The sequence below is a fragment of the Podarcis gaigeae genome (genome assembly GCF_964106915.1).
Source record: "Podarcis gaigeae genome assembly, chromosome: 6".
NCBI lineage: Eukaryota > Metazoa > Chordata > Lepidosauria > Squamata > Lacertidae > Podarcis > Podarcis gaigeae.
In genome coordinates this window covers 55,048,584-55,071,474 of record NC_139682.1, presented here as the reverse complement: position 1 = coordinate 55,071,474, position 22,891 = coordinate 55,048,584, and the positions used below count along the sequence as shown (strand labels likewise).

At 43.6% G+C, this 22,891-nt stretch overlaps 1 protein-coding gene across 2 annotated transcripts in view; it reads left to right on the top strand.

Annotated features, from left to right (window-relative positions):
- The window catches only part of BEND5 (BEN domain containing 5), a 736,551-nt gene that overhangs the window by 29,249 nt on the left and 684,411 nt on the right, over window positions 1-22,891 (top strand). For both annotated transcript variants that reach the window (XM_083742456.1, XM_083742460.1), the window contains exon 3: window positions 3,958-4,082. In XM_083742456.1, coding sequence (XP_083598582.1) covers window positions 3,958-4,082 — 125 coding nt within the window. The remainder of the gene's footprint in view (window positions 1-3,957; window positions 4,083-22,891) is intronic.

Below are 22,891 nucleotides of genomic sequence, written 5' to 3'. Positions count from 1 at the left end.
AAAAATGAAAGACAAAGTGCGAGACTGGTTACATTACGCTCAGATTCAAGAAATTTTTAAAAAGGATAAAAAGTTAGGATTCCAGGTGGAGAAATCGAAGTTGGAAACAGAATTGTTAGAACCTAAGACTAAAGTACTTTCAAGAATGTATAACTTGCTGTTGAAATGGAATACACAAGATGAAATGGTTAAGTCGGCCATGATAAAGTGGGCACAGGATATTGGGCATAACATTATGTTTGAGGATTGGGAAAGGTTGTGGACCACGGGGATGAACTTCACGGCATGTAATGCTCTGAAGGAAAATGTAATGAAAATGATATATAGGTGGTACATGACCCCAGTTAAACTAGCCAAAATATGCCATGTGCCAGACAACAAATGTTGGAAATGTAAGGAAAATGAAGGAACATTCTTTCACCTCTGGTGGACTTGTCCCAGGGTGAAGGTCTTCTGGGAAATGATATATAATGAGCTGAAAAAGGTATTTAAGTATACCTTCCTTAAGAAACCAGAGGCCTTCCTCCTGGGCATTGTCGGCCAGATGGTGCCAAGGAAGGACCGAACATTCTTTTTGTACGCAACAGCAGCAGCAAGGATACTTATCGCCAAGAAGTGGAAAACTCAAGATTTACCCACTCTGGAAGAATGGCAGATGCAGCTGATGGACTATATGCAACTGGCTGAGATGACTGGCAGAATTCGAGACCTGGGAGAAGAGAGGGTTGAAGAAGATTGGAGGAAATTTAAGATTTATTTACAAAAATATTGTGATTTGGTGGAAAGTTAAGTAGGATGTTTGATCATAAATAATTGGCCACCACAAAATCGGATCGAAATGGGATGTAAAGTGAGATTAAGGGAAATTAATTTACAGAGGATTATATTTAAATAAGTGGTTATAAAATTTGCAAATTAGATGATAAATTGCTGGGAAAAATTTATGATGATGAAAATGGCAGCGGGAGATGTGAGGAAGTCCAAAGAAGTCATGAAACTCTGTTGAGATAAAAGAAAGGTTGTTTATTTTTGTACTTTATTTTGTAAAAACCCCTAATAAAAATTTATTAAAAAAAAAATAAATAAAAGGTTCTTTAATTCCTCCTCACTTTCTGCCATCAAGGTTGTGTCATCTGCATATCTGAGGTTGTTGATATTTCTTCCGGCAATCTTAATTCCGGCTAGGGATTCATCCAGCCCAGCCTTTCACATGATGAATTCTGCATATAAGTTAAATAAGCAGGGAGACAAAATACAGCCTTGTCGTACTCCTTTCCCAATTTTGAACCAATCAGCTGTTCCATATCCAGTTCTAACTGTAGCTTCTTGTCCCACATAGAGATTTCTCAGGAGACAGATGAGGTGATCTGGCACTCCCATTTCTTTAAGAACTTGCCATAGTTTGCAGTGGTCGACACAGTCAAAGGCTTTTGCATAGTCAATGAAGCAGAAGTAGATGTCTTTCTGGAACTCTCTAGCTTTCTCCATAATCCAGCGCATGTTTGCAATTTGGTCTCTGGTTCCTCTGCCTCTTCTAAATCCAGCTTGCACTTCTGGGAGTTCTCGGTCCACATACTGCTTGAGCCTTCCTTGTAGAATTTTAAGCATAACCTTGCTAGCGTGTGAAATGAGTGCAATTGTGCGGTAGTTGGAGCATTCTTTGGCACTGCCCTTCTTTGGGATTGGGATGTAGGCTGATCTTCTCCAATCTTCTGGCCACTGCTGAGTTTTCCAAACTTGCTGGCATATTGAGTGTAGCACCTTAACAGCATCATCTTTTAAAATTTTAAATAGTTCAGCTGGAATACCATCACTTCCACTGGCCTTGTTATTTGCAGTGCTTTCTAAGGCCCATTTGACTTCACTTTCCAGGATGTCTGGCTCAAGGTCAGCAACCACACTACCTGGGGTATACGAGACATCCATTTCTTTCTGGTATAATTCCTCTGTGTATTCTTGCCACCTCTTCTTGATGTCTTCTGCTTCTGTTAGGTCCTTTCCACTTTTGTCCTTTATTATGGAAATCTTTGTATGAAATGTTCCTTTCATATCTCCAATTTTCTTGAACAGATCTCTGTTCTTCCCATTCTATTGCTTTCCTCTATTTCTTTGCATTGCTTGTTTAAGAAGGTCTTCTTGTCTCTCCTTGCTATTCTTTGGAAATCTGCATTCAATTTCCTGTATCTTTCACCATCTCCCTCGCATTTTGCTTGCCTTCTCTCCCCCGCTATTTGTAAGGCTTCATTGGACAGCCACTTTGCTTTCTTGCATTTCCTTTTCATTGGGATGGTTTTCGTTGCTGCCTCCTGTATAATGTTACGAGCCTCCATCCATAGTTCTTCAGGCATTCTGTCCACCAAATCTAAATCCTTAAACCTGTTCCTCGCTTCCACTGTGTATTCATAAGGGATTTGACTTAGATTGTATCTTACCGGCCCAGTGGTTTTTCCTACTTTCTTCAGTTTAAGCTTGAATTTTGCTATAAGAAGCTGATGATCTGAGCCACAGTCAGCTCCAGGTCTTGTTTTTGCTGACTGTATAGAGCTTCTCCATCTTTGGCTGCAGAGAATATAATCAATCTGATTTCGATGCTGCCCATCTGGTGATGTCCATGTGTAGAGTCGTCTCTTGTGTGGTTGGAAAAGCGTGTTTGTGATGACCAGCTTGTTCTCTTGACAGAACTCTATTAGCCTTTGCCCTGCTTCGTTTTGATCTCCAAGGCCAAACTTGCCAGTTGTTCCTTTTATCTGTTGACTCCCTACTTTAGCATTCCAATCCCCTATAATGAGAAGAACATCCTTCTTTGGTGTCACTTCTATAAGGTCTTGTAAGTCTTCATAGAATTGGTCAATTTCAGTTTCTTCAGCACAAGTAGTTGGTGCATAAACTTGGATTACTGTGATGTTAAAAGGTCTGCCTTGGATTCGTATCGAGATCATTCTATCATTTTTGAGATTGCATCCCAGTACAGCTTTCGCCACTCTTTTGTTGACTATGAGGGCCACTCCATTTCTTTTATGGGTTTCTTGCCCACAGTAGTAGATATGATGGTCATCCGAACTGAATTCACCCATTCCCGTCCATTTTAGTTCACTGATGCCCAGGATGTCAATATTTATTCTTGCCATCTCATTTTTGACCACCTCCAACTTACCCAGGTTCATGGTTCTTACATTCCAGGTTCCTATGCAATATTTTTCTTTACAGCATTGGACTTTCCTTTCGCTTCCAGGCATATCCGCAACTGAGTGTCCTTTCGGCTTTGGCCCAGCCGCTTCATCTACTTTACCTATTTACTTTACCTATTCTTTACTTTACTTTACCTATTCATTACTTGAATTTACTTTACCTATTCATTACTTGAAGGAGACCCAGCAGGAATTCCCAAAGAAGAGGGGACAAGGAGGTTACCAGGGTATAAGTGACCAATCACAGGGAGTGGCCCTGGGTGAACGCTTTGCTGCAGGGTCATGGTCTACATGTTCAGCCCCACCCCCAATACCCCAAAGGATGGGGGAGAAGTACACCCAATCATTGGCTAGGAAACTACTATGTGAAGCAGCTGACATGGCCAGGAGGTGCTCCCCTGTATACAATGAATAAACTCATCTGCCCTCACTTATTAATTGGCTCTTGATTTGCTGATCTTATATTTCAATAAATATTACCATTCTGCCAATATGTTGGCTCTAGAGGCTTCTTCAGGAATGTGTGGGCTGCCCTGAGTAAGGCATTGTGAACATTGTTATATCATAAACAGCTCATCTGGAAAGACAAATACACTTTATTTTATTTTTTGGAAATGAAATGTGCTCACAGCCAACAGTTGTGGATTAGAATTTTCCATACAACTTTATTGAGGCTTTTGGTAGAATATTTCTCTAAGAGAGGTATCACTGATCAAAGGGCTTTTCTGGAATGTGTTAACATAGCATTCTGTTTCTAATATATTTTTAGGTAACCTTGGACGTGTGGACTATATTACTGAATTTGAGTATGACCTGTTTATCAGACCAGATACATGTAATCCCCGTTTTCGAGTCTGGTTCAATTTCACAGTTGAAAATGTGAAAGAATCTCAGGTAAGTGCAATTTAAATGAGAATGAAGTAAACTTTTGCTTGACAACTAGAAATGTTCTGAATATTTAGATAGCTGTTATTTTCTGGCTGCTCTGTAGCTGGAGTAGAGATGGCCTGTACTATATTGTTGCTATTTAGACATGTTAATTTGACAAGAAACTTGTTTCCCAGGTGGTAAAATGTGTCTCTCTCATATATCCTGGGCTGAGTAAGATATTTGGCTAAAATATCTGAAGATCTGGGTCTGAAGATCTCATGCTATGGTTACTGCTAATCTGTCACTCCTAGCTGCTTGCCTCAAACCAGTGTACCAGCTGTCTAGGAGATAGGTTAACTGATCTACTTTTAAACCAGTTTTCCCTATTTATACTTCTGTCTGTTGGTAACTAGCTTGTTGTACTCCAATACACATTATAATGGGATGTAGGATGCATTCTCAGCTTCCTTTTATGGTTCACCTCTTATCTCTGCCTTGGTTGTCCCCTAAGGAACAGATATGTGCATTCACAATGAGCTGTATTCAGTTCCTTTGTGGGCGTGTTTGTGCTTGCCTGCAAGAGAGTTTTCATTTTGCTATGTTTAAGAATTAAGACACCATTTTAGCAGAGCACCTAGTTGAGCACTTTGCCATTTCTTATTGAGCAATTTTTAGAAAGGAACTGTCAGGGGTTCAGAAGGAGAGACACAGGAGGGGGAGCAAATGGAGAGTGAGGAGGAGGAGTACGAGGGGGGCGCAGGCAGTGACAGTGGCCAGAGTTATTCCACAAGCCTCTCTAGCGAATCGGAGGACTCACAGAAGGGAGCGCCGGTGGCCAGAGCAAGGGAGATTCCAAGGGAGAAACCTCAAGAGGGAGGGGCCAGCGGGGAGTCTCTGAACAGCAGCTGGAGATCAGGGCCAGCGTCTCCACCAGAGCGCAGTGGGGAGGGGGAGTCCCAGGAGTCGGGACCAGTGTCCTCACCACCAGAGGGAGGAGAGGAGTCAGGTTTGGCAACACCCACATCAGGAAGCGGGGAAACGGTCAGAAGGAAAGTCACCGGCTGGGCGCGCGCGCCAAGTTCAAATGTACAGGAGCGCGGCACAGCGGGGAGCCCGGGAAGGGAGCCAGGTCCTAAAGCCCGCCGGAGGGAGGGGCAAGACTCAGGAGGCTCCGCGTCAGAGGAGTCCAGGAAGGAGGGAACCCCAGAGGGCAGAAGGACCCAACGCAGGAAAGAGCAGCGCAAGAGGTGGAGCCGGGCTAGAATCTTAAACTGGTGTGGGTGGAGCAGTGAGTCAGAGGGGACTTAGCCGGTCTAGCGTTAAGACGTGGGCCTGCGCGCCCAGAGCTTGGAAATGGAAACTAAACTTCAATAAAGACTTTTGTATATAATATCCACTGGGCGTTGGTCCTCTGTGAGCTGGGACCTAGCGGCAGTCCTGACAGTAAGTCCCCTCTCCTTTTTCACCAATTTTGCAACCTCGTGGAGTGCGGGAAAGCAGCGAGGGGTGAAGATTGGTGCTTCGCGAGCTCACGAAAAACAGGGAAATGACTACCGAAGAGAGGATAGCGAGTTTGCAAAACGCAGTGATGCAGTTGACTGCAGAAATTGCGGCTTCCAGAAAGAAAGAACAGGAAGCAGCTGCTGCCTGCCAGGATCTGCGAACCAGGTTAGAAGTGCTAAGTACACAGAGGCTACCAGCCACCAGACCAGAAGGGATTGGGCTGGGAAACAGAGGAGGGAGCCTGGTATCTCACTTCAATGGGGACCTGCAGGAGTATCCTAACTTCAGAGCAGATGTGATTTATACATTGCAGCTGCTTGACAAAGACTTTAAAAATGAGGGAGAGAAAGTGGGATTTATTATTTCGCATTTGCGGGGGGAGGCAAAATCGTGGCTGCGCAATCTATGGAGAGACAAGGATCCAGCCCTCCAAAATGCGGCTGCCTTCATTAAAGTGATGGATGCGTGTTTTTTATCTGAGATTGATGTGGATATCGCTAGGAGGGAGATTCACGGACTAAGACAAGGTAAAGCCACTGTGAGGCAATATCATGCACGTTTTTTCGGATTGGTGAATGTACTAGCCTGGGAGAAAGAATCGCCTGCCGTCAGAGACCTGTTCTGGGAGGGGTTGAGCGGAGCTGTGAAAGATGAGATCGCAAGGGGGGGAAGACCCCAAACCACCAAGGAAGTGGTGGAACGGGCACTCTCCATTGGGGTTCGGTTGGAAGGACGCCCTTGGGGCAGGGAGGAAGGGCATTTGGGACGCACGCCAGCGAAAGGACTGCCTCCCTTCCCCAAGGAGGCGGCGCGCGCTCGATCCATGCCTCCGCTGGGAGGGGGAGAGGAGCCGATGGAGATAGGTGGTGCTAAGGCTCACTCCACAGTCGGAGCCCTAACTCCGGGAGCAGTCAAGATGAAGCCTCCTAGAGGAACCAGGAAGTGCTACATCTGCGACAGTGCTCAGCATATGGCAAAAGAGTGTCCCCAGCGGTTTCACAAGCATACTGCAGCCGCAGCGACAGTAACAGACGCAATTCAGCAGAGGGAGTCGCAGCGGGAAAACTCCACTGTCTGGCTGGAGATGGCGTCTCTGGGGACCAGCCAGACAAGTCAGTGAAGCAATCCCCAGGGATCTTACAGCCCACCGACCCCCTCCCACCCAAACCAGTAGTGCAGCTCACCGCATCCCTTCAGCTCCCCAATGGGCTACTGGTGGAAATTCCCATCACCGTAGACTCGGGGAGCAATGCAGATTTTATAGACATGCAGTTCCTCCAGCAACATGGCATAGCCCTTCTGCCAGCGGCGGTACCTCTGAAAGTCGTCACAGTGGACGGCAGGGAGCTACTGGGAGGGCAAGTGCTACAGCAGACGCCGCCAATGGTGATGCGCATTGGAAACCACCGTGAGGTCATCAGCTTCAACGTCACCCGCCTGTCAGACACGCCCATAGTGTTGGGAATGAGTTGGCTGGATAGGCACAGCCCGGCATTAGCTTGGTACCAGCGGCAACTGACCTTCGGCTCCTCTTACTGCGCAGAACACTGCATCCTGGCGGACTTGGAAGATGAGGGGCACGAGGATGGACCACAGCTGAACTTGGGCATGTTGCAAGCGGTGCCTAACAAATACAAGGAGTTTTTGGAGGTCTTCTGCGAGAAAGAGGCGGATAAGCTGCCACCCCACAGACCCTACGACTGCAAGATCGACCTCCTGCCCGGGGCGACGCTCCCGACGGGGAAACTGTACTCCATGTCTGAGGATGAATTGCAAGAGCTCAGGGAGTTCATAGATCACAACCTGAAGCGGGGATTCATCCGGGAGTCCAAGGCGGCAGGAGGCAGTCCCGTGTTCTTTGTAAAGAAGCGGGACACGCCCCAAAAGAGGCTGGTCGTTGATTTCCGCTTCTTGAACCTCAAGACCAAGCCCTCAGCATTCCCTATGCCCAAGATCGATGACCTGCTGGCGACGGTGAGGAAGGGTCGCATCTTTACCAAGTTGGATCTGCGCGGAGCGTACAATCTCATTCGCGTACGGGAAGGCGACGAGTGGAAAACAACCATGTTTACGCCGCTGGGCACTTATGAATACAGAGTTATGCCTTTTGGATTAAAAAATGGTTCCCACTGCTTTCAAGCCTTCATGCATCATGTCTTGGCGGGTCTCCTCTACAAGAAGTGCGTCTGCTTCCTGGATGACATCCTAATCTTCTCGGAATCGCCGGAGGCTCACGAGAGAGATGTTAGGGAAGTTCTGCAGAGGCTGCGGGAGCACAGGCTGTACGCCAAGCTGGAGAAGTGCCAGTTCGACAAGACGGAGGTGGATTTCTTGGGCTACAAACTGTCCGACAAGGGACTGGCTATGGACGGTGCCAAGGTACGTGCAGTACTGGATTGGAAGAGCCCACGCAATAGGAAGGAAGTACAGAGGTTTGTCGGTTTTGCCAACTTTTATCGCAAGTTCATCAAGGGTTTCGCCATGCAGACAGCGGCCATCACCGACACCCTCAGTTCCAAGAAGAAGAGGTTCATCTGGACGGAGCAGGCAGAGCAGTCCTTTCAGAAGCTCAAGCAGCTCTTCGCTTCCGAAGAGAACCTACTGCACGTAAATCCCAGCAGGCCCATGAGAGTGGAGACGGACGCCTCAGACAGGGCCGTGGGAGCCGTTCTGTTGCAGCAAGACCACCAGGGGGACTGGAGGCCGTGCGCTTTCTACTCCAGAAAACTCAGCAAAGCGGAGCAGAACTACACCATTTGGGACAGGGAGTTGCTGGCCATACATGCAGCCTTCAAGGCGTGGCGGCACTTCCTCGTCGGAGCCAAGCACACGGTGCAGGTCCGCACAGACCATAAGAACTTGGAGTACTGGCGCACGGCGAGGTTCCTGAACCAGCGACACATCCGCTGGGCGGAGTTCTTTGCAGATTTCGACTTCAGAATTGAGTACATCCCAGGAAACAGCAACGTCTTGGCGGACGCGCTGTCCAGAAAACCGCAGTATCTGGAGGCAGAGGCACCGGCGGCGGCCAAGCACATTTTCACACCACAGGCGTGGGCATGCGCGTCAGCCACGGTGGACCTGGACGCGGTGCGCCGCGCGCTGCGAACAGACTCGTTCGCCCGAGCCAAGATGGAGGAGGTGTGCAGTGGCAAGGCGAGGGGCGACGAATTCCAAGTGCGAGACGGCCTGCTCCTACGCAAGGGAGTCCTCTACGTACCAGGAGACAGCCTCCGCGCGAAGGTCCTGCAACAGCTGCACGACGCGCCCAGCGCGGGGCACTTCGGCAAGGAGAAGACGGTGGACTTAGTAGCCAGAGACTTTTGGTGGCCTAAGATGCGGGGGGATGTCGCGGACTATGTCAATAGGTGCGACACCTGCCAAAGGGCTAAGCCTGTGCACCAGCCGCCGGCGGGCCTGTTGGAACCGCTACAGACACCGTTCGTACCGTGGGAGAGGGTAGCCCTGGACTTTGTCACAGATCTACCCAGCTCAAGGGGCAAGACGGCAGTGCTCGTGGTAGTGGACCTGTTCACCAAGATGGCCCACTTCATTCCGTGCGCGAAGGTGGCCACGGCCGAGCAGACCGCTAAGATGTTCATAGACCACGTGTTCAAGGTGCACGGCCTACCACGGTCTATTTTGTCCGACCGGGGGCGCCAGTTCATCTCCAACTTCTGGCAAAAGCTGATGGGATTCCTGAACGTCAAGGTCAGCCTGGCGTCGGCGAGACACCCGCAAACTAACGGGCAGGCGGAAAGGGTCAACGCCATCATGCAGCAGTACCTGAGATGCTACACGAACCAGCAGCCATCGACCTGGGTGGACTATCTACCGTTGGCCGAGTTTGCCTACAACAACACGAAGCACGGGTCCACGGGGGTGACCCCATTTTTTGCCAACTACGGGAGGCATCCCAGAACCTTCCCGGGTCTGGACACAGTGCGGGAGGGGGAGCCACAGGGAGCAGAGGAAGTGGCAGCGGAGTTGCAGGAGATCCACGAGCAGCTCAGGAGGCAGTTAGAGTTGGCAAAACAGGCTTACAAAGTGCAGGCAGATCGACACAGGAGGGTTGGGGAGGACATCCAGGTGGGAGACTGGGTCTGGTTGGCAGCACAAGCAGTTCCAGCCAGATCGTTAGCCAAGAAGAAACTAGGGCACAAGCAGCTAGGGCCTTACCAAGTAGAGGCGCAGATCAACCCAGTGGCCTTCCGGTTGACACTCCCGGAGGGTTCCAGAATGCACCCGGTCTTTCATAGATCAGTGCTCACGCCCTACAGAGAGCCCCACAGGTTTCAAGCACCGGGGAAGGCGCCAGACCCGCTCAGAGAAGCGCCCAAAAAAGGGGGGTCGCCGAAAGGGGAGCCACTTAATGAAGCCACTGAGATTTTAGACTCAAGGTGGGGGGAGGACGGGATTGAATATCTTCTCGCCACGGAGGACACCCCGGCCAGCGCCAACAGGTGGGTGCCGGATTACGCAGTGGAAGAGCAGTTGCTCAAGGAAGAATTCCACACACTTTTCCCGCACAAGCCTATGCCGGCGGGCTTTTTCGAGGATTGTTTGTTCACACCCACACTCTCGGCCAGCACTTTCCGGGGTTTCTCGTCAGCTGAGGACTCGGCTCCGGGAGGCAGCTCTCCGGAGGGATCACTTTCAGGTTTTGGCACGGGGGGATCTTATTGGTGGGAGGACCAACCCGAGGTGGGCTGGCGCAGAGACATGCCGAAGGGGCCCTGGGAGGTGGACCCCCATCAAACAACAGGGGGAGGAGGGCTCTTGGGTGATTTGGGGTCGAGCGCAGATTTCGAGCACACCGCGCAGGAGATGGAAGCGGAGGAGGTCGTCGTCGACGAGCCCATGGGGGACTTCCCGGACTTATCTCGATGGTTGCAAGCCTCAGGGGACGAGCTGTATCCTGGACTCACCCCTACAACAATGGAGCACCCGGAACCCGCACCGGAAGAGGGGGAGGGGGGAAGGGGGGGCTTCGAGGGGGGGATGGATGTCAGGGGTTCAGAAGGAGAGACACAGGAGGGGGAGCAAATGGAGAGTGAGGAGGAGGAGTACGAGGGGGGCGCAGGCAGTGACAGTGGCCAGAGTTATTCCACAAGCCTCTCTAGCGAATCGGAGGACTCACAGAAGGGAGCGCCGGTGGCCAGAGCAAGGGAGATTCCAAGGGAGAAACCTCAAGAGGGAGGGGCCAGCGGGGAGTCTCTGAACAGCAGCTGGAGATCAGGGCCAGCGTCTCCACCAGAGCGCAGTGGGGAGGGGGAGTCCCAGGAGTCGGGACCAGTGTCCTCACCACCAGAGGGAGGAGAGGAGTCAGGTTTGGCAACACCCACATCAGGAAGCGGGGAAACGGTCAGAAGGAAAGTCACCGGCTGGGCGCGCGCGCCAAGTTCAAATGTACAGGAGCGCGGCACAGCGGGGAGCCCGGGAAGGGAGCCAGGTCCTAAAGCCCGCCGGAGGGAGGGGCAAGACTCAGGAGGCTCCGCGTCAGAGGAGTCCAGGAAGGAGGGAACCCCAGAGGGCAGAAGGACCCAACGCAGGAAAGAGCAGCGCAAGAGGTGGAGCCGGGCTAGAATCTTAAACTGGTGTGGGTGGAGCAGTGAGTCAGAGGGGACTTAGCCGGTCTAGCGTTAAGACGTGGGCCTGCGCGCCCAGAGCTTGGAAATGGAAACTAAACTTCAATAAAGACTTTTGTATATAATATCCACTGGGCGTTGGTCCTCTGTGAGCTGGGACCTAGCGGCAGTCCTGACAGGAACTATAAACAATTTACATATGGATGCATTTGTGACCTTTTTCTATAATGTTTTCTTTTTGTACAGTTACTGGTTGATTTAGCTTGGGTTTTAAACACACACACAATATTTTAATAGAAAGACACCATTTTCCTTAAGCTTCCAAGAAGTGTAAGACTATCCTTGCACAAATTCTTATGAAAGATCAATTGCATGTGGACAACCTTGCCTTCATGCTCATCTAGTAGCTGTATGTTATAGAAAGTGTGTCTGTGGATAGTGGTGGAGGCAGATCATAGGGCACATGAGTTAAGGTTAAGAAATGTCTCCTTGGACTGCACAAGAGCCAAATGATTAATCACAATGTTGGCAAGACAACCTGCAAAATGTTTTGTTCCTGATGGACAACTAATTGTAAGGGGTGAAAATGGGAGAAAGATGTTTGATTAGAGAACAAGAGCAACACAGTGTGTTAGTATGTATGTATGTATGTATGTATGTATGTATGTATGTATAAATAAATAAATAAATAAATAAATAAAGATCTTAAATATTGTCTGTCTGCTTGGCATGTAGAGGTCCTTCATTTGGGAAAAATTCCTCCCTGGGCCTGAATGCATCAACTATAGAACCATAGCAAAGTCAAGCAAAGCCCAACACAAGTAAAAGGGGTGCCAACCATGAGATAAGGGAGGGTGGGCGGAAGATCCTAAAAGCCCATTGCGGTCCCTAGCAAAGGTCAGGGCAATTTTTATGCCCAGGGAGCAGACCTGAATGAAGTCTTCTAGGAGTCTTTGTCAGACCTGCCCCCAGGCTCCACCCCTTCACCCACCTGTGATTGTCCAGTTGTGCCCAGTGGGCAAATTTGAATCCAATAGCTGGTGGGAGAGGTTGCTGCTTCTCCCATCAGCTGTTGGAGCCTGGGGCTGAAGAGCCTGGGACCACTGGATGGCAGTGGGGCTGTGCCAGGCCATATATACCACTTCACCTTCAAGCAGGTGAGTGGATGTTGTCCAGATTTAACCCAGTGATACTACTTTGCTTTTATTCCACAGTTCTTTCCTTAATGTACATTTTGTCAGTACTAATATGGCCCAGCTGTTCACAATATGTAGGTCTGTATACATGTATGTCTGTGCATGATTTTGTATCATTATGTCTTGCCTGAAAAAATCCCATAACTAAAATAGCATTTTAATGGAAGAATTATTTAATAATAATTCCTCTTTTATATGACTATCCTATGTTACAAGAAAAAACACACGAAATGTGTTATCAAAATTTGTGGTACTGCATAGATGATTGGTCCTATTTCCCTGTTTTGTTCCTTAGTCAACAATGATGAGATTGTAAAGCCATGAGATGATTGAGTACCTGTCTCGATGAGCACCAAGATCTCATGTAGAGATACAATATATATCTAGAGTTCACAGGATATTTGTTTTCATGGTTGTATACATGAAAAAGAATGGGTTCACTATTAATTTTGACTTGTGAGGTCTGTTTTTATAATATGTCTTCCTGCAATCTGCTTTTTTTATCTCTCAAATTTCCGTTAAAATGAGTCCTACATGAATATAATGAAATCTTAAGCATCTCTCAGACTGGGCACCACCAGACACTGCAACCTTAGTGTATTAAATAAATGCTACAAATTGTTGTATCAAATGTATGTGGTGTGTTTTTTATTAACTATATTGTGTCATATAAGAAACATATTGTAAAAGTCTCTTTGTTGTATTCTGAACAGGTTGTAAAATCATTTTAAGTGATTTATTTAAGATTATAAAATATAATTGCACCTTCTTCATAACCCCTCCTTAATGGCATTAGAGCTGCAGCCCAGTTCATAGTTAAGCATGTTTAAATGTCATTATTTCAGTGTAGTAGGTCTTGATTAACTTGATATAACATACTTACAATAAGCTTACTTATTGATGTTACATTTATTATTGAGAATGTAAAGAAAGCAAACTATGTTTTCAATATCATTAATCCACCTGTGATACCCGTATACAATTGTATGGCCTGCTACAGTGATTTGATGAGACTCTATCATGAGGAGTTTGCAGTCCTTTGACAAGGATAGCTTTGCATAGATTTTTGTTTGTTTCAAAGGGCTGAACTCCACAAGATCCCTTTACAGCTCCAAGTCTATAATTGTTTAATTGCAAAATTAAACCTACAAAGAGATTACTTAAAAGAAAAACTTTTTCACAAATATACTGCCCTGGGTTTTAACATAAGGAAGTTTCCTGCCCCCTCCTCCCCTCTGCATCTATTTGTGCCCTTGAAACAGCTGATAAACAAAGGTCTCTGTGCCTAAGCTGACTTTTACAGTTATTCCTGGTGTGGCTAGAGAAAAGCTTTTCTCCCTCTCCCACAACAGTAGAACATGTGGACATCCAGTGAAGCAGAATGTTAGAAGACCTGAGACGGTCAATCCAGAGCATCATCTACTCTGATTGCCCATCACCAGCATGTGTCCTGACAGATTGCTCTAGATTTGTTTGCTTTGTTTTCTTACCAAAAATTTAAGCTGTTTCTAGCTGAAATTGAAAAGTGTTTGGGAATAGTTTCTGTATATTACATTCCCATGTTTTGAAAAACTGTCCTTTTATTACGTCTCAACACTGGAGGATGGACAAACAAACAAACAAATGAATGAATGAATGTAATTAGGTGTTCATTATGAGCAGTTTTGTCCTTTGTAACCTTCTATTCCTGAATTGATAAATGTTGTATATGATTGCATTATTTGTTTGCTACTCTGTGTGAAATGTAAATTAAATGCAGAATGAAGCAGTGATATCTAAGAATCTTAGACATGCCTCATATTTTATACAGAAATATCAGTTCCATACATACACCATTATTCTAAAATGAGTAACTTTGCAGTTGTTGAAACTTTTGCAGATTAATATTCTTCCAAGTAGGATTCTTTCAAGTAGAGACGTTTATTTTGAATCATTACAATGTAATGCACAGTAAGCATTTTATGTAATGCTTCCTTAACATGTTCCAGCTTTTAGAATATAATTAATATGGATTGACATAGATAAAATTGTGTTAAATTTATACACTTAATTTCTAATGTCTATGAAAACATCTTAGTTGCCAATTTTTTGAAATTACAGCAAGCATATTCATACTTTTGATTGTTATACTGATGTTTCTTGAGTAGAATCTAAATAGCCAGGTGTGTTTACTTACTTAATATGATGACATCTGTCAATCAGAATGTCAAAATTCTAAATAGTACAAACAAGAAGGATGCTTTGTTGTAATTATCATGATATTAGTGATGTGACACATTAGGAACTTATTTGTAGCATGCTTTTCAAGTCACACTTGTTTTTGGCAACTGGCAGACCTCAGGACAAATCCAGCATACAGAAAATACTGCTGCAATATCCCACTTTAAGTATTCACCATTTCTCTTTCTCTTTTCTTACTACTTCTCTCATATTCTTCTTTTAGGGGTTGGGACCACCTATGTATGAGTTTTAGAGTCTTAATAATGGCTAAAGTTTTCTGAAGCATTGACCTTAACTATGGTTAGTTCTAACCAGGCTTCATTATTATTCAGAGTTTGAAATCATGTTTGAAGAATAGAGAGTGGGAGTATGTAGCTATTACTCGTAAGTGCCTTACATTCACTTTGGATCAGAGGACAATTTTTAGTGGTGGGGAACCTTTCCTTTCCTTTCCTTTCCTTTTCCCCCTTGAATCTGCATTCGACTTTGGACAAGTCTCTGAGGGCTGTGAGCCAGCAGTGGGTAGAAGTGGGGCATATTCCAGGGGAAATTGCCTTGTGGGCCAAATTGGGACCCATACTAAGCTTAATTTGGCGCACTGGCCAAAGTTTTCTACACTTAGCAGATAGATCTGCTGGGTCAAAAGTCCTTGCAATCATGGAAGGGCACTATTTGGATACAAGTCAGTGACTTTTCTTTTTGGGGTACAGCCCTCAGAAGAGGTTGTCTATTTATCAGCATAATTTTCAGTTCCCAAATGTATAATATTACTTCTGAAATATTTAGTTTATTTAAAATGTAAAGTTTCTTACTATTTTAGAAGGATAACAGCTATCATGAATATATATGCATTATTCTTATGCTGTCATACACTTTCAAGTAACGCCTCTCCTAATGTACATATAGTCACAATATTCTAACTTTAAAATAACGTGGAGAAGGTTTCCCCTTTTTGGTAAATTGCAAGGGCTTATACAAAAGGGATGTATTTTATTGCAGAAAACTTAACATGGTATCACCACAGGGTTTTTATTAATTTTTTTTTTAATCATTTCTTTGACATTTTTGGCTTACACAACAGGGTGCCAAACATTCATGACAGCTTACAGTGGAAAAACAATATTGCTTTTAGTTAACAACGTTAGCTATGAATATATATTGACAGCATTTTCACTACAGATTTGTTACCAACATAATACAAAGCAAATAGCATTCAATATGTTGGAATACTCAAGGGAATTAAAGAGTTTCAAAAACAAATTTATGGTATTAGGTGCTGAATGTTGAAATCTAATGAAAATGGAAATCTAGAAGCATCAGCAGAACATACTTTATGCAAAGGAATGTAGTCTATCCAACTGATAAAATTAAGATTAAGCTGAAAAGAATAACTTTAGAATATCTCTACTTGTTTTAGTAAACTAAAGAGTGAAAATCAGCATCAATGTCTGAAACTTTATTGCTGACTTTTTAAAAAGCCAAATCCAGGTGAAATGAGAACAACAGTCAAAACAGCCCTCCCCCATTTTGTTTTCAAGGTCTTGCATCCCCCCTCATTAATACCATAGGGCAGGCTTCCTCAACCTCGGCCCTCCAGATGTTTTGAGACTACAATTCCCATCATCCCTGACCACTGGTCCTGCTAGCTAGTGATCATGGCAGTTGTAGGCCAAAAACATCTGAAGGGCCGAGGTTGAGGAAGCCTGCCATAGGGGAAGCAAAGCAACTACAGAGAGCCTAAAACACTGAGTACTAGCCAAACATTCTGAATGATGCTCTGCCGAGGCATGGAATCCAAATGTGGTACTGCACAAAGAAGGATACTGTGCTGCATCATACAGTATGTGGTGTGGTCTTAATTCTAAACTATCAAGTGATCTGTTCAAGATAGACCTTTTTCCAGACCCAAATATCAATATGACCATTAAGAAAAGCAGAAATTAATAGTTTCATAAATCAACATGTTATTTGCCGGATAAAGTCCAAAGATATTCTGTTTACAGGATAATGCCTCCCTCTAGACTTGATTGGCAGGGTCTTTTATCTCCTCTTCCAGGGGATAGTAGTGGTGCAGGGTATTTGTCCAGATATACCTTGCTTATGTGGGACGCGTTTGGCGCTGTGGGTTAAACCACAGAGCCTAGGACTTGCTGATCAGAAGGTCGGCAGTTCAAATCCCCGCAACGGGGTGAGTTCCCGTTGCTCTGTCCCCTGGAAAGTCTTTTTAGAGGATGCAAATGAAAAGGTGAGAAGAGAAATACCATATGTTTGTGCAAATTGCTTTCCACTTGCACAACTGCTGGATGCAAACATTAAAGTTTAAAATGTCTGGATCAATATCTATTTGGACACCCCAGTCTCCCCAATTATAGTTAATCAGAGACCTATCATGGAGCTTTCCTAATTTTGTTTGTGTTTGTTCAAAACACTGTCCTCATATATATGGTACTTTACCAAGTAACATAAGCAAAATGCCATGTATTTGCCAACCTAAATACAGACCAGGGAAAAGGCAAGAGGAAAAAGGAGGAGGATCAGAAGCAAAAGTAAGAAGGGATTATGGAAGGGAAGGTTTAAAACACATCTGCTTGTGATTCCTCCACTCTGCTGCTTATCCAACAGGAGAACAGCTGACACTGAGGAAAAGGAGTCTGGGGTGCAGAAAAAAGTTAATATTTTTACCTGAAGCCCCACCTCTACACCCTGCTGCTCAGTGGGAAGGTATGTGGTGGATCACATAAGATTAGGCTGGTCAGAAGCAGCCTTCAGAATGCAGATTGAACATTTCTAAATGACAGATAGAAAATGGGCATATTTCCTGAAGGCTATGTATACTGAGTGTAGAATGTATAAAGCTCAAATGAGATACATTGGTACCTCGGGTTAAGTACTTAATTCGTTCCAGAGGTTCGTTCTTAACCTGAAACTGTTCTTAACCTGAAGCACCACTTTAGCTAATGGGGCCTCTTGCTGCCGCCGTGCCGCCAGAGCACGATTTCTGTTCTCATCCTGAAGCAAAGTTCTTAACCCGAGGTACTATTTCTGGGTTAGCGGAGTCTGTAACCTGAAGCATATGTAACCTGAAGCGTATGTAACCCGAGGTACCACTGTATACATACTCTCTAAAACCTGCTAACGATTGTGCATATTGACTGGAGAATGTACAAAATGCAGTTGCGATATTCACATTACTCAAGGCTTGTTGGAAATTATGTATATTGACTGAGAAATGTGACAAAATTCCTTCTTCATGGACAGATTATATTCATATTCTCTATGAGGCCTTGTGAATATGAGGCCTAGTTCATAAAATTCCTTAGTTCTGTTTAGTTCTGTGAGTTTTGGTACAGTAAGGTGATTTCTTTGTGAGCTACCCATAGAGAAATTAATATTTTTTTTAATAGTAAAACCATTTAATAATCCAACATCGAGAACTGGAATTAGGGCTGTTTGGGAAGTTCCACTGCACAGGTTGCCAAGCCAAGTGGGTGCAAAATAATAAAAACAAAAACACAAAACCCTGTATTTATACAGGTAGCTACTGAGAAGATCCATAAAAAACTGTACTTAAAGGAATTATTGTGAAAATAAGAAATATTTAGGGAAGGGCACCAAATTTTGTTATCGCTCAGGGCTCCATATTATCAAAGTCTGCCCTTGCAACATAGTCACTATAGTTTTCTGGTACTATCCTCCCCCCACATACCATACTATGAACTACATTGGTGTCTTCCTTTGTTTATGCTTCAAAACGTTAAGTTTATAAGTGAGGGAGGCTCTTTTTTCCTTGGAAGAATGAAGTCACAGAATTCAATAGGACTTTTGAGAAGGCTGTTTCTAGACTGTTGGAATTAAACTATTGGTACCGAGAAATATGCACTTAGGAAAGGCCTCCTCCCTGATGAGTTATCCCCCTTTTCAGCAGAAAACAATTACTTGGAATTGTCCCATGAGTGACTAATACAGAGGCTGAGAAGTGAATATAGTAAATAAGAAAGATAGTAAATATAGATCAAAACATCCTCATTTACTGTCAGAAATAAGATAGGAGCAGTATTAAGGCACATCGATGAAACAAACCAGCACTTATTCACGGTAAAATCTGTAAAGTGTCTTCGATTGCTCAAGGGATCTTTAGATATAGCATTATTTTCTCTGTCTTATGGATGACTTGACCACCTTTGCTATGAATTTTTCATGATTTTCCTGACCCAGCATCTCTTGCCTGTGGAGAGAGTAATACAGTATTGATTTGGGTGTTAGATTTCTACCTTTTTCTTTTCTTTTGCGACAACAAGATTTTGTAGCCTAGAAACCTCAATCCCTGATTACTCATTAGAGAATTGAGCAGTTCTTTTTAGATCTAGAATGAAAAAGAGAGGTTTGAGTGCTTGTGTTGTAGGCAGTCTTTACTGGAATTTCAGATGATCTCCGTGCTAAGGTTTAATGTTGTTAAAAGCTTCCTTAATTGAACCAGGAGTGCAAGGAATACAGATTAAAGAGACAAGACCTCTATCTGACAATTAGAATGTTGTGGGTGATGTTTGTGAACATGCTCATTTAAAAGCATACCACAAGCTAGAAAACTAGGGGGGAAAGGCTCAACTGCTGCATTTTTTCCAGTCAATGACTTCTGCTGGCTTATTTTCTGTGCCTCTCAGGCATATTAGAAAATTGAAAAGAGTCCATGATGCTGCCACTTTTCAGCTAAATTGTTTTGTAAGAGAAAAGGGAAAAAGCCGTATCTTACATCCCATGCAAACTTACTGTCAGCATTGCCATGGAAACAAGATTTTTAAAAAGGAGTTAACTGAAATTTAGCAGCATTTTCATTTCTTTGTGATTCATACTTCATAAAAATGCAAATCTCACACTAATACATGTTTTACCTTAATATTTTATACTACCGTTTAGATTTAACTGATCTAATGTTTTGCTTAATTAAATTTTGAGCTTCTTTGAATGCTTTACATTTATATTTTTAAAAAGTACTCTGGTCCTATCAAGCTTCAGATTTTGACAGTGTGACACACTATTTAAAATACTGCCATTGAGAAAATCATTCGTTTCAACCTGTAATCATAAGCAGAACAAAGTATTGTAAAAGCATGACTGATTTTTTTTTGCCATTATAGTCTTTATTTTTGCTGCTTTATCAGATTAGAAAGTATTGTATTACTTCAGTTTCTTTCTCTTTTGTTTCATTACATGCTAAAGAAGAAGAAAAATAGTCAAACTTATTTTTCTTTTCTAGCAATCAAACCGTGTGTGTGTGTGTGTGTGTGTGTGTGTTTGTGGGTGTGAATATTTGGGTGGGCACATAACGACTCTAGCAGATTGATAATATTTTGAACTGTTTTCTGATATCTTTTTTCCACAGTGTGGCTGCTTGGTTTACCAGATGCTGTTCAAGGACATTCCTCATCTGTAAACAGATTATCACAAATAAGGCAAACTCCATTTTTAATCATTGCCTTTGTGGTTATCTATAAATGGTGCCTTCAGGTGGATTGATGCTTCTGTTAAGCCTGTAAAACAAGGGTGGGCTGTATTTAGCCCTTCAGATGTTGGAATACAACTCCCACCAGCCACAGCAAGCATGGCCGGAGATCAGGGATGGTGAGGGTTGCAGCCCAAGAAATACTGGAGGGTCATAGTTTCCCAGTCTTGGTGTAAAAAATGTTGACCAAATGTAATTTCCAACATCCTAAACTAGCCTAGCCAAACATTTTCTTTATGTGCTTTACTATTGTATGGAATGACCAAGGAATACTAGGGAAAGGTTGGGTTTGGTATCTAGAAAGATATAGTTTCATTGTTATGGCTCATATAGTCCCAGTGCAAGAGCATGAAGAATGACAGCAGAGTCCATTATTTTAAAAGAGTAGTTATTCAGATAATTTCTTTTTAATGAATAATATAAACAGACAATTGGGAGCCCTTTAGTTCCATTACCTAACATCTTTACACTGTAGTAGCAATTTGGCAGCATTGATTCAAATATCATGTATAGACAGAGTGTTTATTTTGTATTATATTTTTCTAACCTCTTCTACAGAAAATATTCATCATGTTTTGTTGTGTATTTTATGCATTGTAATAATAATTTTCAAAGTCTGTCTGCAGAACAAACTACCAGACTCCATCCTTCCTTTAAAAAACCCAAACCAATTATTCTGCCAAAAATGAAATTCAGAACTCAGGATCCAGTTAGATAGTGGCAGGGTACCCAACATATTGCACTCCAGATGTTGCTAACTACAACTTCCATCATCCCTGATAATTGAACGTACTGGCTGGAGCTGATGGGAGTTGCAGTTTAACAACATGTGAAGACACAACACTTCTTACATCTGTTCTATGGCATTCAGACTTGAGATAAATAGATTAAAAAATGTCAGATAGGCAGGCGAGAACATGGTTAGCATTGCACTGTTATACAGTCATACTTTGGAAGTCGAACGGAATCGGTTCCAGAAGTCTGTTTGACTTCCAGAACGTTCGGAAACCAAAGAGCGGCTTCTGATTGGCTTCAGGAAGCTCCTGAAGCCAATCAGAAGCCATGGAAGCCCCGCTGGATTCTCAGGTTCTAAAGAACATTTGCAAACTGGCACACTCTATTCTGGGTTTGCGGTGTTTGGGAGCCAAAGCATCTGAGTACCAAGACGTTTGGGTTCCAAAGTATGACTGTATATCTAAGGAGAAGTGCTTCTTTTCTTAAAAAAAATGTTTAGGGGTATTCTCATTTTCCTACTCATATTGAAATACTGCCCCTCAATGAGGCCAAACTTAGATTCACAAAATGTTTAGGGGTATGCATCCCCTCATCCCCCCAGAGAAAAGCACTGCTAAGGAGTAAATACAAATAACTCCAGTGTATTTTATCAAACGCTTTATGAGCATCTAGTGAAGCAATCACACATGGATTCCACAACAGTTTTCCATAATATACTGCATTTAGCATCTTCTGTATGAGATCTGCTATATGTCTATGTTTAACAAAACCTACTTGTTCTGCATGGATTATACTAGGTAATATATTTGCCAGTTGATATTAGCTAGAATGCTAGTAAATGTTTTAGCACCCTGCCCAATGCATGAAATGTGTCCAGAGTCTCTGAATCTTTACGTGGTTTCAATATTACCACTATTCTAGACTCTTTCCAGGATCTCAGGACAATTGCCCCATTGGAATGCTGTTAAACATCCTGCCCATATTGGGGTTCCCCCTGCCCCAATATTTCAGAATTTTTTTAAAATAAAATTTATCTGTCAGATGATCTATACCAGGGGCTTTATGCAGTTTTCCATTATATTTTCTAGTTGTATACTAGCTTTCACAGAAATTAAAAACTCTTTAAACATGGCTGCACTGTACATTTATATAATGACACTAAAAAAATATATTTCTAGCCCGTTTCCTAATCATTTGCAAAACTGAATTTTCCTGTTTCACTGGTATTGCAGTGAGCTCTGCACTACGCCTGCAACCTCTGTTTCTTTGTGTAGTAACGGCAAATTTAGACCTTATCAGTGTATATGTGAAGAAGGGAAATTTTCTTGTCCCATGTGCATCACTCTTTATTTAAGGAAGGAAGAAGGCTGAAGCGTGTGATAGAAATTATGTAGATTAGCCACCATAATTAGCTCAGCATATTTGCATGTTATGCTAGTTATCTTGATTTAGGGGTTGGGTTATGGCAACCCTACTTCAGCTGATTAAATAGTGGTTCTTGCTTGAATAAAGAAGGCAACCATTTTGAAGTCTTGAACTAATTTAAATAAAATTACACTGTTTTACAATGTTTATCTTCCTAGTTTCTTTTCCTCTGAACATGTAAATTACGGCTCCTTTGGCAAAGTCTTCGTTGTTTTTGCTTTTATAAAGAAATGGGTAGGAGGAAGAAGAGTTAATTATTGGGTTATGTCCTCTTACTGAAAGGTTAAAAATTGTTCCTCACTTTCATTGGAATGACAGATTATAGAGCATGAGAACAGAAGACAATAATTTTAGCTAGGGTTTGTAATTCTCAGGAGAATGTAATTCCCAACACAGAAGGAAAACAAATTAGGATAATATTACAGTTGTGTGTATATTTTTGGGATCTTAGTAGCCATTCTCAACATTCACACCTCTCTCATATTGCTGAAAACAGAAACAAAGAAGATTTGACTATATCCTATATACTCCTACAAAGTTCCTAGCAGTAGTATTTATAGTTTTTGTGGTTTTTAAATTATCCACTAATATTCCTAAAACTGGGAGTCTAAATGTTTCCAAACTGAGCCTCTACTTTAAGAATGCACAGACTGATGGAGACCTAAG